Source organism: Ixodes scapularis, unplaced genomic scaffold, assembly GCF_016920785.2.
Source record: "Ixodes scapularis isolate PalLabHiFi unplaced genomic scaffold, ASM1692078v2 PGA_scaffold5__190_contigs__length_132052651, whole genome shotgun sequence".
NCBI classification, from domain to species: domain Eukaryota; kingdom Metazoa; phylum Arthropoda; class Arachnida; order Ixodida; family Ixodidae; genus Ixodes; species Ixodes scapularis.
Window position 1 is genome coordinate 94807726 of NW_024609880.1, and position 17979 is coordinate 94825704.

The 17979-nt window shown below is 43.0% G+C and overlaps 1 protein-coding gene across 1 annotated transcript; it reads left to right on the forward strand.

Annotated features, from left to right (window-relative positions):
• The first annotated feature begins 960 nt into the window (after window positions 1-960).
• On the forward strand, window positions 961-17658 carry LOC120838195 (UDP-glucuronic acid decarboxylase 1). The gene is made up of 10 exons (XM_040208000.3): window positions 961-1289; window positions 1816-1903; window positions 3332-3500; window positions 8656-8836; window positions 9985-10089; window positions 11338-11519; window positions 13891-14010; window positions 14453-14615; window positions 16566-16669; window positions 17205-17658. The coding sequence occupies exons 1-10, from the start codon at window positions 1220-1222 to the stop codon at window positions 17307-17309; spliced, it is 1287 nt and encodes a 428-aa protein (XP_040063934.1). The 5' UTR covers window positions 961-1219; the 3' UTR covers window positions 17310-17658.
• Window positions 17659-17979: the final 321 nt, after the last annotated feature.

Here is a 17979-nt window from a genome sequence, read left to right on the forward strand (position 1 = left end):
AGTCTGGGGAAAAAGGCAGATTTATGATCGAGGTGAAGCAAACTTTTGTGACAGAACTGACAACTTGATGAGCACCAATGATCATGGTAGCACCGGCAGCACCACCTATGTGCACAACTGAAATTTTGCTCATTGGCATCTTTGGAAACCTTGCAGAGAAGCTAAATCCCGGAAGCCAACTTTACGGCACTTTCAAATTTTTGAGAAAAAATCGAAACAAAAAACGTAAGACGAAGTGAATAGGGTCACACCTCTCTCCCGCCTATCCCTTTTTCTTTGAAAAGTAAAACATAACCCTGATTGTGCGGATCTTAGAACCGACCATGAACGCCATGAACTAAGCTTGGAACATGCCTGGAACCGACACTCTCTTCTCCGTGGTCACGTGCCGTTCTTTATGGTTCAGATAAAACCACCAAATAAAATCTAAATTCGGTCATCGAAGGCAAACACTAAATATTAAAAATAGCAAACAAGATATATATATATCAAATAGTCATTTTTGTAGGTTCTACAGACAGCAAGTACAATGTTTAAGAAAGAAAAAAAACAAAAAAAAAAAAAAACGCGAAGGACAAGCACAGGACAACCAATTTTTTTTTTTTTTTTTCATTCATGAATGAAAGAACGTGGCTGTCCTGTGCAACGTTACTGGAGCTTGTTCCAGTAACGTTGGTTCTGTGCTTGTCCTCCGCCTTTTGTTCTTTCGATTTTAAGTATTCATATTTTACTTGCTCGTTTATACCAGCTTTCTCCTGTCCAGTTTCGGTTTTGGTATGCAGTTGGGGTTTTTTTTTTTTTACTTTATTTAAACTATACGTGACACTGTAGCAAAATATTATTCGGGTAGTCTTCTATTACCATAATAAATTGCATAAAAAAACCTTAATGAAAACAAATTGTGGGTGTCAGTGTGACTTTTTCTGCAAGCCGCTGGAATCGGCGAAACACCAGGTCCATGCTGGCAACACGGTATTTAAATGTCCGCGTCGTTTTGTTGTGGCATTTGTTCAGAGCGTTCGTTCTGATCAAGGACTAATCGAACAGATTCTAGGTCAAATCATGCTTCCACTTAATCTAGCGAGCCGTGTGGCCTGAACTCGCTCTCTTGCCAGCAGGGGCATACGGTCTCGCGTGACATGTAGCACAGTGCGAATGCGACGCACTGACGCTTCGACACATGGAGCGCATTGGCTCGATCGCGCGGCCGTAGAACATTATGTTTTTTCCGGTGACACAAAGAATGACCGCAATTTTGCTAGGAGGATGCCTCGTGATGATGATAGTAGGTAAGCTCCCGAACCATTTTTAATCCTCCGAAAGTCTCCAGTCCTCAAAGTGACTCCTCAAATGCTGCGTGCGTAGAACACGTCCACAGCAAGCAAAAATATCACAGCAAATTACGTTTACTGCACTAAAGTAATGTTAACCGCGTTTCGAAGAACATGCCAACTTCAAAAGAACGCAGTGTCCATCCTGATCCCATTAATAATGATAATAAAGAAGGAGAAGTAATGGAATGATTTGTTTGGTGCTCTGATGACACGACTGACACTGACATTTTTCTTCTCGTCAATGCCAGTTCCTCCGTAAAAATGACTTTTTCGTTATTTTTGTTTTGTTTTTTTGTGGGTTGGGTGGAGTCACTTCACTGATTGGCTGGGAGGGGCTAAGGGTTAGGGATGGGTGGGATCTTTCTGCGGTTGGCCGCTCCCCGCAATCAATTGAGGTGAAGGTCCCATCCCCCTCGGTACGCTGCACATGTCTGCGTCTCCCACTTTACGCCGGTCGCTCCGATTTCCCTCTCTGTTGCAGTTGTTTTGAGCTACCGGCAGCTCGTCGCCTCACAGTTGGTCCCAGCAGTGCCTGTACCACACGCCGCTAGTCTGAGCCACGTCACGAGGTATGCGGCTTAGCGCGCGCGGCATTGGTGCGCAAACATCCACGCGACATTTTCAGTCGGTGTGCCTCCCTGTTTAGACGTGGTTTTTGAGCTTTGAAACATTTTGTCCATCGCAGTTTTGCATTTCTTTCCGGCTACACCATTTGGTATGTCCGTGGTCTTGGTTGTTATGACTATTCAAATACAATCTAAAGAAAAAATTGTAAGGGTGCAGGCGAGCTGGTGAATATTAACCATGTTGAAATTAACCTGAGACTAGGGTAGAGAAGAATCATCAAAACTTAGAAGGGACAGAAAATAGACAGGACGACGTTGAGCTGAGTTTGAGACGTCGTCCTGTCTATTTTTTGTCCCTTCTACGCTTTGATGCTTCTTCTCTACCCCAGTCTCAGGTTAATTTCAACATGGTTAACAATCTAAAGATGGGAGAGCAGCAGGATTTGACGGAGTAATAATAGCGTTGTGCAGTTAAGAGCTTGTTTCAGTGGGGCCGTGAATATGTAAAATTAGTGGAGCAACGGTTAGGGTGAACGTCGATTATTGTAGTCTACAAAGATCTGGCAGAGGGAACTTGCTCACTATTCTGTTTTAAAATCTGTCGAGAAGTGCAGGAAATGAACATTAAAAATATATAGCATTTTTTAAATACATTTTCTAGTTCATTAATTAGCAAGCTTATTTTACCGTTACAGTGCAATCCCCTTATAACTATTACTATTTCTATTAAACAAAAAAAAACGATAATGAGAAAACCCGAAAATTCGATCGTTATAACCGATTGTCTTAGTGTCTAGATTAGAAATTGATTTTTTCTTGTCTAGAAGCTGATAGTTATGAGCGCTACATCTTTCTATGTGGTATCGTTATAAGTGGATTGCACTGTTCATGTTTTTGTTACCTCTCCGGCTTCATCTGTGCCAGTTGATGCGCTTATGTATCTGTCAAGATTCATTCTCCAGAAATCTGGAAGCTGCTTCTGCAGGCCAAACAAAAATAGCTGGAGGAATGCAGCCTTTTAGAAATGTTTCAATATGGAAACTTCAAAACAAAGCATGCATATATCGGATGTTGGTAGAGGATATCTAAGAGAAGGGATGTTTCGTGAAGCCTCAGATGTCCACTTGATGTTTTGCTAAGAAACATAGTCATATGCAGGTTCTACATTGCAGTGTATTCACCTGTAGCATATGACTTCAGCAGACAAATCTCCAAGTCATATTTGCTCTCTTCTGAGGAGACTTCCAATCAGTGACGCTCATTGTTTGTCTTGTGCAGATACATAGGTGTTCTAATGGACTTGACAGTCCTCATAAGATTTTATTGTTTTTGCATCTAAATGGGAATGTGACTAAAAACCTTGTGGGGCTCATTCCATGGGTATGAAGGAATGATGGCAACAGTGGCTTGAGGGGGATCCTTTTCTAACAGGCATCAGCAACCTTCCGGTAAACATCTGAACCCCAAGGACGCAATCATAGCCTCAATGGAAAGCAAGCTGAGAGACCTGGAGGCACGCATTAAGAAGCTGGAGAACACTGCTCCCAAGGACTTCCCTCTGGTGCGGCAGCTAGACTACCGTGACAAGAAGCGCATACTGGTATGTTACTGCCGTCACAACTGTGTCTCTTGCAGTTGCATACTCCAGCTGGCCCTGCTATTTTGAGTCTCCAATTCTTCTGAAAAATATGCTTGTTTTTTTTTTCTATCATATGCGCGAGCATGCTTGCTGAAGACCTAAATGTACTGTACTATTACTGTTAAATTTTTTATGTCACCCTCCAGAGGCCAGTGTGGGGCACCGATTGGACGTGAGTGCCATGTCAGTGTTTGGCTGGAACCCAATTTTAATAGCTGAGAGCACGGGTTCCAGCCGAAAACTGCCGCGGCGCTCTCGTCTATTTTGTACCCTGTGCAGTGGCTTAGCCAGGGGGGAGTCTTATGAGGCTTTAGCCCCTCCCCCAAAACCCAGCGGGCCCTATAATATACACCTGCATATTGACCCCCCCCCCCCCCCCCCCCCTGCATCCCAAGTCATGAACATGCAAGCCCTCACCCCTCCAAAATCTTCCTGGATACGCTACTGGCCCAGTGCGATACTCTTTTGTTATAGGAGCCTGTTGCAGGAAACTAGGAGTGGCCGGGCCATATAACACATCCTGCTAGATAAATGTTTCAGTGGACCTTGACAATGCCCCTTGCCCTCTCTCAGCAGCAAAGGACAGCGCTACAAAATGTAAAAGTATGGTACAGCGTAGCCATGAGTGACATCTGAGTAGACAAGGCAGCTGCCTAGAGTTGCATAAATTCGGGACCTTAGAATTTTTAACGGGCAATGCACCGGAACCCTGGATGACACCATCTGCATGCAGTATTCCAGCAATGAGGTTGAGGGAATGAAACATTAATGTTTGAAATGGCAGGGTTTTTTGTTTTGTACTTTTTATTTTGGTGGCACTGTTTGTCACAATATATTTTTCCCTTTAGTTTTAGGCATTTGCCAGAAAAGTGGTGTGTCAACGAGCCCATGTTCAGGGAAGTATAATGTGTGCAAAAGAGGGCTGTTTTTGCGAGCTTGTTGTTGATTGTTACTGGCCGAACCGCTCAGCTGAACTGATAAGGCTCAGTGTGGCAAATTCCACTGTCTCCCATCTGCTTCGAACATGTGCATCCACTCACATAACTGTTCTATTGTCTTGGCAGTAGTTGTTGGAAAACTTGGAATCTGGTGATGTTTGGCGATTGTGTGCATTCTCCAGTACTTTTTCTATGGGTTTCAAATGCTTAACAAAAGTAAATATCGTAAACAACTTAATTTTTTGCAAGGACCTAATTTTCGTGAACGGTGGGTCGCACAAACAAATTGTGCAAAATGTCAACATTTCGGAAACAATATTTTGATGTGCTCCACTCTGTTCAGCATGAGCATAATGTGAGGTAGAACACACAATAATGGGTTCACAAATGATCCAATCATTGTGCTGATGTGCAGTTTATATTGATTATGTACTCGAAAACCATGACTCGTAAGCCTTCGTGACCAACCTATGCTGCGCCTTCATCGACTATTCCTGCAGATGTGTAGCTGTAGCCGGATTGTAGTGTGTATTGACGCTTCTCTGAGCCCTCGGTGATAACTGCTACAACCACTCCTTCGTTTATTAACAGAATTCATCACCAGTACATCAGGCAGTCCCGTAATTTTAAGGAGGTCAGCTGGGGCTGTGCTCGGACACAGAATACTTTGGCCCTATCACTTCGGGCCATTCATTGTTTTGTTAAAAACTGAACCTGGGAGCGGAGTTGGTGAAGTGGAGAGGACAAAGTCGGATGCGAGTGCTAGTCCCTCTTTAGGCCTTCCAAAAAATTATTAAATTAAAAGCTCGCCACACTAGCATGGAGGTTTTCTTCTTCTTCTCTGTTGTGGAGGTTGGTCCCGATGTAATATCCTAAACATTAGCTAAAGTCGAATGTGCAAGATATCATGATTGAAAAAAAAAAAAAAAATAGTTTGAGAAAAGGATTTTTTTTTTTTTTTTTGGTCAGTTTCCTCGATCATATGTGAAAATTTTTAAAGCAGAGTGATTGTTGAAGGGCTTTGTTTCTGGGTGGGAACGTTACTAGGAACCAGAATGGTACTGATTTTTTACAGATAGTGTTTTGTAGGCCGCCTTCAAAGGCAGTGATATATCTCCAGATTAGGTGGAGCCAACAACTGCACGCCCATGTCACCTGGCGTGTCTCTGTGTCTCTACTTTCTTGTGTTTTCCATAATTGCTTTGACACTAAAGTTGAGCATAGCTTTATTCACATTCATGATGTAAGAATAGGAGAACTTTTTTTTTGTGCAAGTTTAAGAACGAAAGGTAGAAAATCAGGGTACGAAGAATACCATAGTGCTATGCTTCATTTGACCATGAGAACTGGAAAGAGATCTTGATTCAACTGCACTGCTATGTATTAAACGACACCGGGACGAGAAAAAACGAAACATGTACACGTAAGTGGATTCTGAAATGGCGAGCAAGCCGGAGTGAATGAGAAGCATGCTCCAGCTGCGTCCCAGTTTTTCGGTGCAGCGAGTACTGTGCAGCAAGGCAGAAGAATGTAGAGGTTGAATTTCGCAAATGGCGCAGCATGCTAGTTTACTTGAATTTTAAGAAGGTATTCCATGTTCTATTTTTCCCTTCAATTGTGCTAGCGAAACATTGAGCGACTATATTAAAGAACAAATATGTGAAACAGATCCAAAGGATGTGACGCTCATTCCAACTGCGGTTAATTGCAATGAATGAGACCAGCTGCTGTGGAAGAGCTTTGAACGAGAAGAGGAAAAGTGGGAAAGGGAGCACCGGAAAGGGAGGGTGGGCAATATTTGATCCCAGCTCGAACATTGCTTCTTGAAATGTCGTCATGCATCAGCTCGACATTGAAACATGATTGAGGTTTCAACATCAAGTTGAATTGACGTGCTCGGAAAATGTCAGTGACTAATTTTATGTTTATAAGTTTTTATTTTACAAATTTATTCTATTAAATATTTATTTATTTATGAATACTGTCTACCCCTAATAGGAGCTGTGACCGGTATGGGGTAGAATTTCACATGCTCAAGTTTCACATGTTACAAGTTTATATAAAATATACAATAGGGAGCAAAAAATAACCGGAACAATACCACCCATTAGACCTACAATAAGTGTGTAAAATCAATAAAAAAAATTAAACACTCTTCACTTTTATAGTGCAAAGAGAAAATTAAACCCAAACAGTCAACACTAGTTATCACCTCTTGCAATGAGAACAAGAACAAAACAACATATTTAAAAGATACATAAATTTGAAATGGCATATTTGCAAATTCCCATGGGACCGTCTATCGACACAATATTCTGCAGATGGTTATTCTAGTTGCGTATAGGTCTAGTGGAAAACAAACACCTATATGCTTCAATATGATATTTCGGGAATTTACATTGGTTCTCTGGTGCCTATTTTCAGTGCCAAACAAAAACATTGGTGTTCATCTAAAGCTTATCTCGAACAAAAACGTGACACAAGGATGGGATTCCCCAACCTCCGAGGAACTTGCGTACGACTCCTTGAACACGTCTTGGCACTAATAAATGAAAGGACTGAAGAAAGAAAGCAGCTTTACAAACAGTTCAATGCAGCTGTCCTAGGTCAACAACGGAATGAAACTGTAGATAAAGTGTTTTTTCCGCAAAGTTTGTTATAAAAGGTACAGCCATTACCATCCATCTATCCTGTTTTTCCCGTTCAGGGACAGCTCCGATTTGGGGTTTGCCGGTTTTCTCATATTCTAATAAAACCAGTTTAGAGGTTGATTTTCGAGGTTTATCAGTATACACCGAAAATGCTGAACACTATCTATAATTAGGGTTCCGCATTTTCGGTTTTTATTTTTTTTTCAAAATTCAGCATACTTTTTTTGGTGTTTATTTTAAGATTCAGTTTTCGTTTTTTTTTTTTTTTTTTTTTCGGTGTATATTTATGCCTACAAAAGTTTACCTTTTTTTTTTTGTGAATATGAAAGAAACATTATTGGACAGTGGATCAGATGATCCTTGTAACTCTGATATTCGTGATCCCTCAAGAAATAACAGCACAAATACATTGAAAAAAAAAAAAAAAAAAAAAGTACATTGACATTTTATTTGGCAAATATGTGCAACTGTAAAAAAAAAAAAAAAAAGAAACACGGAAGTACAAGCAAGTCAGTGCCCTAAAAACATGCAGCTTCACCTTCTGTACATCAGGATTACGTGATCTTATTATAGTAAACACATATACATACTTTCTCAGGTTCTCCCCGTTGATCCACGCTCATTCTTTCCTGTTAATGACCCTGGCCTTGGAGAATGCCCTCTCAAGAATAACACTGGACTCTGGCAGGCTTAGGAGATGAAGCGCTGTCTGATCCAAAATCGGCCAGTCAACCAAATGGGACTACTAATAAAGACATGGTGCGACGCCTTGAAGCACAACATATTTCGTGTACTCACTAAACTCTGGCTGCAGATCTTGCATGAAGCTAAAAACCTTATACTAGCCCACACCCAAACTTTTTTTTTAGGACCGGGAACTTGATACACTAAGCCCGATCACAGAAAGGACGCAGATGTCTTGCGAAGGACAATCCAAAACCTCTTTTGTTGGATGTTGAACCTTGAAAGAGGGCCCCTTCCCACCTCCACGCTCCCCCCGCCCATCTCGATGCAACTCTAAAAAAACTGACCATTTTCGGTCAAAATAAAATTTTAGAGAGTGGATTCAGCTTACTTTTATCGGTTTATACCGGAAACGCCAAACCTAAAAACAGACCTTTTTCGGACCGAATTTCCAAAAATGGATTCGGCATACTTTTATTGATTAAAACCGAAAACTCCGAACCCTATCTATAACTTACAAGGTGGCAGCCTATGGACTTGCAACAGTATTTTGTTTACTGTAATTTATTTACAATCAGTTTGACTGCGGCTGATCCAAATAGGAGAGCAGATTCACAAGACACTGCCAAGACCGGTTATAATAAAGTTGGTATTAACGAAAAAGCGGCTACAGCAAAGCGATCACGATTTCCCATTCCCTTTTGCACTTCGTTAATTGAAGTCAGTCATTACGAAATAGCAGATATAGTGAAGTGATTTCCGATTTCGTTGACTTCGTTATAACCGGTCTCGACAGTAACGCTTTTGTTTGAGGGCACATGCGAACGACACTGTTCCCGACAGGTGGCCGGAGGCGCTGGCTTCGTGGGCAGTCACCTGGTGGATGTGCTGATGCAACAGGGTCACCAAGTCACGGTGCTGGACAACTTCTTCACTGGCAGCAAGCGCAACATTGAGCACTGGTTAGGACACCACAACTTTGAGCTCATCCACCACGACATTGTCAACCCTTTCTTCATCGAGGGTGAGTCAGGAGCAGACGTGGCCCCCGAGTTGTGCTCCAGACCAGCTTTTCATGTCCATGTAGTGAATGGTTATGTGCCGGTGTGGAGGTTTGAAAGTGCTTTGATTTCTTCTGTAACAGAAGTGTCTCTAAATCTTGTAAAAATGTGTAAACATATTTGCACTCATGCTAGAGTTGTACATGAGAAAAGTGCTTCAATGGACATTTTTGCTTTTCTTATCTACAATTTTGGCATGAGCACAGATATTGTTATGTATTCTTACAAGCACTTCAAGGGGGTATCGGAGGTTGAGTGGCGTTATTGCGCTGAAACTCGGAGCACGTTGAGCAACCACTCACACTGCCCCTTTTGTTCTGGATCAGCATCACACCAGCATGCATTTGCATAATCACTACTGCGTGAGGCGCATTGAAGACCCCCAGGAGGGGCTAGCAGTCGTACTGCACTGGCTAAATTTCTCATCAAAAGAGGAAACGCCAGATGCCGGATGACTAACTCCCTGCCGCCTAAACAAACACACAATCCAATTACTTTTACATCTTTGCTGTTGGTGTCGACATTGATGGCCATGCTGCTCATGAAGGATTGCAAAGGGAAATACATCCGATACTTTTAGAAAGAGAGTGAAGCATAAAGAAATGTGAGCTTATTAATGTTAAATTACTTTCAATGCAGAAGACTAACATGCGTGCCTAATATTTGTTTTATATTTGAATGTTCTATCTGTTCTTGTTTGTGGAGTCAGAACCCTGTTTGATAAAAAACAATTGTGAAAAACTCAATGGTACAAATGTGGAGCCCATATTGACGGCCGATTGATCGGTTTACCCCCAACAAATAATTTAATTCCTGCATGATATCTCAAACATTAACACTCATGTATACTAAGCCTGCGAACTGAATAGAGTACTGTCGTTTACAGTATTCTATTTTTTTCTAAGCCTCCTTTGAGTCTGCCTTTGCTAGTATGATACCAGGCAATTCATTGCTTAGATAAGGTCTTGAAACTGCCCTTAGCCTAGTCTCAGTTTCGGTAGCAAAGGCAAAGTGCTCAATGTAAAGTTACAAAAATAAATTGCAAAACGCCATTTTTTTTATTTTTTTTAAAATATGAATTGAATAAAACAAAAGACGAACTGTGTTACAGTGGACTTCATCTATAACCTGGCATCGCCCGCTTCACCTCCTCATTACATGCTGAACCCTGTCAAGACAATCAAGACAAATACCTTGGGCACGATCAACATGCTCGGTAAGTTGAAGGGCGATTTTATCTAAGCTTAGCTTGTGGCTCAAATGGCATGCCTGGGGGTGATGGAAATGGTGACTATGCCCTAAATAATGATGGTCCCTTTTTTGTGAATGAGCACTTAGTTCCAAGTTTCAGACAGGTGCTGAAAATTCCCATTAAGGTGAAAATTTTCGTTAAGCTCCAATTGGAATTTTCCTATTGGTACCAATTGGTCACTGCCAATGGGAATCAATGGGAGCCATTTGGAACCTATTCAGGTTCCAACTGGAAAAATAATTTCAATTGGTGAGACCCATTGGTGAGACCCATTGGTGAGTGTGCTTCCAGTAGGAACCCACTAAAACCAATTGGTTCCAGTTAAAACCAGCTGGAATTCCAGTTGGATTTAATGGGAATTTTTAGCTGGGTATCCACAACCATCTCTTAAAAACTCCAATTTGGCCGGCTGTATGTCTGAACACAGCGCCATAATTTTCGCACACACGTCTGCTAGTAGAGACCAGTGAGGTTGTTTCTGATGTTGGGACCTTTCTAAAATTGTGATGAATCTGGTCCTGACCAAGTGGTAGCCGGTATATCACCAGTTAGTTCATGCCAAGTGTGAAAGGGATCTGGTCTCTGCTCTTCATTCGAATATTTATTCTTTAGCTGGAATCAGTTCACTTTGTTTGTTAGCCATTTAGTTTTAGATTCTGTATTGTCATGCTCACTGAAACAATTTAACTCAATCGGTGATGGGCTTTGTTTAGACATATGAAACGGAAGCTCAGGAAAAGAATGGAGTTTACTTTCATGCACTTTGTTTTTACAGTGCAATCCACTTATATCGTTAATGAGACAATCCTAAAATTCAATTGATATATCCAATTTTCATTGTATCTGGACTAGAAACTCCAGAAACTGATTATTATAAGCAGTCACATTGTTTTACGTGGTATCGTTACAAGTGGATTGAACTGTGTCAGTGTGGGCAGTAGGCATACCTTTGGGAAGAGAAGACAGGATGAGGATGGCAGGGAGATCTTTCAGCTATCTCGCCTCCAGCGCGACCTTACCACCTTTGATAACACTCCGACAACTCATGAGCTTCAAACATGCACACGCAGCCAAAGTAAGACGGAAGGCAAAAAGCTTGTGGTGGAGGCCGGGCGACGGGAAGAGGCGCCCCTCTCACCCTGTTCATGACCGTAGTAGCATGGCAGATGGATGTGAAACAATCTAACCAACTGCATGCGTATGTGCCCACAGGACTGGCGAGGCGCGTAGGCGCCCGCCTACTGATCACTTCGACGTCCGAGGTGTACGGGGACCCCGAGGTGCACCCCCAGCATGAGGACTACTGGGGCCATGTGAACCCTATCGGCCCCAGGTCCTGCTACGACGAGGGCAAGAGGGTGGCTGAATCCCTCTGCTACGCCTACCAGAAGCAGGTGGGCACGGAGATAAAGGGGTTGCATCCAGATTTCTTGGAGCTCAGGCTGAAGCAGAATTTGGCACACTTAACAAACGTGTTCTCCACTTTCCAGGTGCCATATTCGCATAGAAGTAACATGCGTGTCATTTATGAGTGGGGTATGTGTGCCTGCTCTTCGGCGGAGCACGTATATAGTCTGCCGTCACGACCGACAGAAGACTGACGTAAGCACCAGCGCCAACAGTAGTCGCGTTCAAGTGTAGGGCAGTCTACTTCCGGTATGTGTATTGAGATACGACCAGAAGTACACCGCCCTAGACTTTTCTACACTGGTGCAGGAGGTGCAAGTAAATCGAACACAGCTAGTGTTGCAGTGTCGACAGCACTTGTGCTGGAAAGTGCCGTTGGCTCCGGGATGCTGTTGCGTTTTACATACGCAAGGTTTGGTGCAGGTTGCTTTGTTGTAGAGGAGGGTTTTCTTGACCTTGTCATCCACTACATTTCTTAGCTAGATTGAACTCAATGATTTCCTGCGTGAGCTTGGCGAGCTTCGCAATATACACAGGGCTCATAAACGTTGTAGCTGTTTCTCTAGTGAGTACTGTGTTGTGTGCATAAAACTTCTGACTGGTTGCAACTGCGTTGCAGCCACTTCTTGTTGGTTACTACACGCACTGGCAGGGTGGTTATCATTTGAGCCTGTTCTCGTTTCGACCTTCTCACTTGGCCCTTCTCAAAACAACCATTCTCAAAAGGATCTTCTCGCTTTGACCCGTCGTATTTGGCCCTTTCCCGTTTCGTCTTTCGCATTCCAACCCTCCTCATTTGGCCGTTCTCGTTTCGCCCTTTTCACCGGGCCCTTTTCAAAACAGCCATTCTCAAAAATATCTCGCTATGACCCATCGCACTTGACTCTTTCTATACAAAAATTGTTTTTTAGGGTAATATTAATATATTGATATACTTTGTGTGTGTGTGTGTGTGAGCGCATGTGTGTGTGTGTGTGTGTGTGTGTGTGTGTGTGTGTGTGTGTGTGTGTGTGTGTGCGCGCGCGTGTGTGTGTATGTGCGCGCATGCCACACTAGAGGCATACTCTCTCTGCTAAGGATTTTAGCAGTGCGTCGAGGTCGTCGTGAAAAGCTACTAGCTGACAAAGCTATTTATCGCAGCCAGATCATATTCCGAAATGTCACGTTGTTTGAGGTCTTTCGACTTGGGACAATGCCACCACTTCTATAATGCAGTGGTTCTCAAAAGGGGGTCTGCGAAGACATCCTAGGGGTCCGCAAAGCCCTGTCTTATCAGTCAGGCACGGCAATATTAGTTGTCTTTCTTCACATTGAAAAGAAACGTTCCAATTTTCGGGAGAGTACTCTCATGTGTATATCCATGAGATAAGTCTACTTTACACTAGCAATTAGTTATATCCATTTATTAAATCATTATCATGCTAACCTATACCTTTCTATGCCCCTCACCCCGAACGGGGTCCTGCATCATCTCCGCCTTTCTACAAGGCGTCTGCGAAACATCAATGGTTGAGAACCACTGCTAATATATATGCTATTTCTGTTCAAACAAAGTTTCCAAATTAAATTTTCATCGCTTTTTTTTCTTGTTTGCTTAGAGGAAGGCAAGCAGGCGTCAATGTATGATTCTCAGTGCGTACCTCTACACATAACATATATCTGATGGTCTGTTGGGGGTCCAACTAAGGTAAGGCTCATCAACAAAGCCGCGAAGGCATAATGACGTTAGAAGCATGCCGAACTAGTGTCATTCGGTCGTAGCGCGAACGGGCGAAATGAGAATGGGTTTAGTTGTAAAAACACGATTCGGATCTTATGAGAAGGTTCAAACGAGAAAGACCAAATGAGAAGGGGTCGAAATGTGCACGGTTCAAATGCGAATGGGACGTTTTGAGATACACTCGCACTGGCACACCGGTACCAGCTAGCCCTGGAGCACTTTCGATCTGCATGTAATTATAGTTGGTGACAGGTTGTAGACAAAGAGTGTTGCACTTGTTTTTCCGAGATCAAATCGATGCACTATCTATGAGAATTGGTCGCTCGTAACACTATCAAAATTAGGTCGGACTCTTGGTGAAAGAGCATTCTGTAAAACAGTGAGGAAATGTGTGAAGATCGGAAACGTTTCAGAGGTATCGGTTAAGCGGCGACGGGGTGGTCTCTCATCTTAAGTGGTTATGAGTGGTTGCAACGCGGTTGGTCGCACTCAACTATGAATGCGTGAGCCATCTTTTTTCACGACTGCAGCAGTTGAGGGAGTGCGCACCTGGAGACTCCGGAAAATACAGTCTCGCGTCTTGTTTCTTTAGCTTTTCTGCGTTTGTAATCTCGGAGCTTTTCATTTCCTCGACTCAGGAACACCTGGACATCCGCGTGGCCCGAGTGTTCAACACGTACGGCCCCCGGATGCACCCCAACGACGGCCGGGTGGTCAGCAACTTCATCCTGCAGGCCCTGCAGAACGAACCCATTACGGTACGTCAGCGCTTGGAGCCCGCTCACCGCCTAACCTTAAGCTCTCCTCCTTTTTAACGCAGAATGCATTTGACCGAAAGTGAGGTCAGCATTTCTGTAAACATCGCTGTCACACTGCCATAGCATGCCGTCACCTTGGCACACAGTTGCACACAATTACAGGGTTACCCGATAGATGGCGCAAGTGTGCCAGTGTGTGCTATCGTGAGCGGTTAGAGGAGAAAGCGTCGTGCTCGAGCGCACCCAAACGCGAGCGTGTGAATGAGCCTTAACTTTTTTTGTAAGCATAACGACTGTATTTGCACTGCGCTCACGTGTGCACATACATCGCGATTGCATTCTACAAAAGTTTACCGATGGTAAGTTCAACAGACTTATGGAGCCTTGTATACATATTTGTTGCTAGATATGTCAAGACATGAGTTTGTGCTCCTGCCTTCAGATTTACGGCAGCGGCAAGCAGACGCGCTCCTTCCAGTACGTGAGCGACTTGGTCGACGGCCTGGTGAGCCTCATGAACTCTAGCTACACGCAGCCGGTGAACCTGGGCAACCCTCACGAGCACACCATAGAGGACTTTGCCAAGATCATCAAGACTCTAGTCGGTGAGGAGGCTTTTCTCGTGCATTATAAATGTGCTCACTCTTGCTCTTCTTCTCCCATTGCACTTTGCCTGCTCGACCCCTTTTTCACCACAAACTAGATGATTGTGTCGTGATTGTAAACTGTTGCGGGTTTATATTGGCAGAATCAGCCATTTCCACGAAGCTCTCTGCTCGCCATGATTGGTGGTTTCCTCCTTTCCACTTGCCTCCTCTCCAGCATTCGCTCTGCTAAAGTGGAAAGAGTGGAGGGCTTTGTGGGAGGATCTTTTCCTGCTATCCTTGACCTACAACAGACACAGCCACCTGGTGATCACTTGCCCGATTGCTGTTTTGTTTGATCATTCCTTGGTCCACAGTATTCTCTCGGGGGCTTTTGATGCTGTGATGCATGGGTGACTAGTTGCTGTGTTCTCTTCGTAAAGAGGCAGGTGGAAAATTTATTAGAAATAGTGTCAGATTTGTTAGGGGTGTGTACATGTAGTACTACAGTCGAACCCGGATATATCGAACATAAAGGGGATCGTAAAATAGTTTGATATATTAAATTTGATATACAAAAATATGTTAAATTAAGCTCTAGTAGAAATTTCCTGGCGTCTCTGCTAATACCGAAGGTCGCGACAAGCGGGAGCCTACCAAATAGAGCATCCAAGAGCCGCTAAATACAGTAGACCGTAGTTGGCGGAGACTGGGAGCACCGCCGTGCTTACACTCGTGCCTGGACGGGACCTCCACACAGCATAGGCGACAAAACACAAAAATAATAATTAAAACAAAATGAAAGAAAAACGAAAAAGCGAGACTCATAAAAACAAAGCATAAATTTAAGCAAGCAACAAAAAAGAAAGTCACTAAATTCAGGCAGCAAAAAAAGAAAGGCAAAAATAAACGGGCAAAGCAATAATGGCAAAAGAAAAAGGTAAACAAAGATAAGGTGTTGGAAGGGCAATTGCACAACCGTTGTCGTCGACACTTAACTTACCTAAGATCGTTTTTTTTTTGCTCATTTTGGGGCAGCATTAGCAGTGCTTAGGGAAAGGGTGCAGTTTACCGTTCAGACAGCGGACACTCCCTGCTCTCCCTACGCGCGCACGTGCCCTTCCCCTTGCTTTTGCCATCCTCTACTTCTTTTTTTTTTTTTTTACCGCATGTATGCTGGCTTGGCGTTGTGCCAATCCGCAACTCAAGCGGGCAGCAAGGCTTCGTTTGCTATATCGAGTGTCCCGCCATGAGAGTTTGATACATAAAGACAATACTCCTATAGTATCACATGTGATTTCCAAGGGGATGTTTGGACAGTTTGATATAAACAACAATTCGAAATACCCGAGTGTGATATAACCGGGTTCGGCTGTATGGCATAAGGGAAAGCTAGATTTTTTAACCTAGAGTTCATGCATTGGGCGAGACATGTTCTCTCTCTGTTGTGCGTAGAAATGAGGACTATATTTTCAGTGTTAGGTTAACTCCCTTGCATAATATAAAAGGTGTGGCATGCTTTCTGGGGCCTTCTTGGGGAACAGCAGCATAAATCTAGATCAGGAAACATTTATAATTGTGAAACCTCTTTGTTACTCTTTGAAAGAATGAAACACAGGAAAAGTTATGTCCTATTGAAGAAAATTGGCACCCTGATTTAGCACATTTCTTACATTAGAAGTACAAACAGAGGGTGAAATTGAACCTTCATATGATTTGTTTTATCCAAATCAAACAAAAAACATAGGTAAGTCTGTATCTGCACAACGAAAGGCGTGACCAAATTCCTAGTAAACACTTTCAGGAAAAAAATATTTTCTTAAGTGGTTTGTTTTAGAGGACAGATTCCTTTCACTCCCTCGTCACGCAGATCTACCTCTGTGTGGTGCCTATGAACAACAGTTTCTAAGTATCATTTTTTATTCACTTTGGCTATCCAATATAAGTAAGAAGCATAAATCCACTTTCTAGGAGGAACCAGTAAGATTGTTTATACCGATAAAGTGGAAGACGATCCACAGAGGAGAAGACCTGACATCACGCGGGCAAAGACCGAGCTCAAGTGGGAACCAAAGGTGAGTCGGCGTTCCTGTCCTGAATTGGCTAGTAGTCCCTTTGCTAGTTTTTGTGTTCCCTTCAATTCAAAGTGCATTCCAGCCAGACATTTGCTTTTGGCCATGACCGACTGCATTATGACAGCTTGCGGCTGCTTATGACAAAAGAAATCTAGTAAATGCACTGGCGCACTGGCACTGTATATCGGGGGCTCTGGAAACGCTTCTGACATGAAGATAGTGCGGAAATTGTGAGATTAAATCTATGCGCTGTCTGAGAGAAACTGTAGTTTTTCACGCTGTCAGAATTGTTTCAATGTCACGGTGAAAGACTAATCCCTAAAAAGATAAGAAGTTGTATGCAAATCGAATATGATTCAAGACTACCCCATAGGTTGCAGTTCTTGCGTCTATTCAGTCACAAGCCGTTGCAACTCAGTCACTGAGTGTCTACTGTTACGTTCAGTCACAGTCGAGCACAAGCGTGCGGACTAGCCTTTAACATTGATACTGTGCTGAGCAACATAACTGACATTGTCACGTTTTCAATTCGCAGGTTGAGCTGCAGGATGGCCTGAAGAAGACGGTGGAATATTTTAGAGAGGAGCTGAACAAAAATAGCAAGTCTTTCAGAAATCCACCATCAGTGGGTCAAGCTTAGTCATTCGAGAGTTAAAAACTGCCTTTGAAGAAGTGGACAATTGGTGGTGGGTGTTTCGCTTGCATTTTGAACAGGTATTTATAGGTGGAGCAAGTTTTCAATATCACATTTGTCCTCGAAGATTGCCCAAGCAGCTTTGGAGAGCAAGGTTTATTTTACTTTCAAGTACTGTGCATAGATGACCCATTGAGGCGCACATCTTTCATTAGCATTTTAATATGCAGCATTCGATCATATTCCTTCCCCTAGCAGCATATTGTAGATTTTATGTAAACAAGTGATGACTTTTTTCATGAACAAGAATTGCGCGAGTTTGATTCTGAATTGTAGTAAATACTGCTTTATTTAAGTGTCTTCTGCTAAAGATGTGCACCAACCTGCTTGGTGCAAGTATTGACGCTGAGTATTTTGCACTTGAAACTTAGGCTGTACCTCTCTTTTTTTCTGTTTCGGCAGTCTTTTGGGGCAGAGTGGTTAAATCTGTAACCAAGAAATGCTTAAAGAGCAGGAGTGGGCCAGGGTGCTCTGAAGCACCTTCTTACCATACCAGTGCTTGGTATTGTGTGAAATGAAAGGAGGGTTTATTGAAGCGGCACATTTAGTATGATAAGCTTGGCTCTAGCCACATACTTATTTGTTCTGCATTTTATTCAGAGTAGTTTTCCCCTCT

Bases quoted from the DNA above. Each gene is read 5' to 3' on its own strand.
- LOC120838195 (XM_040208000.3), top strand. From the start codon at position 1,220: ATGTTTTTTCCGGTGACACAAAGAATGACCGCAATTTTGCTAGGAGGA. The intron at 3,501-8,655 runs GTATGTTACTGC...TGTTCCCGACAG, and splicing joins GTGACAAGAAGCGCATACTG to GTGGCCGGAGGCGCTGGCTT. The intron at 14,616-16,565 runs GTGAGGAGGCTT...TCCACTTTCTAG, and splicing joins GATCATCAAGACTCTAGTCG to GAGGAACCAGTAAGATTGTT.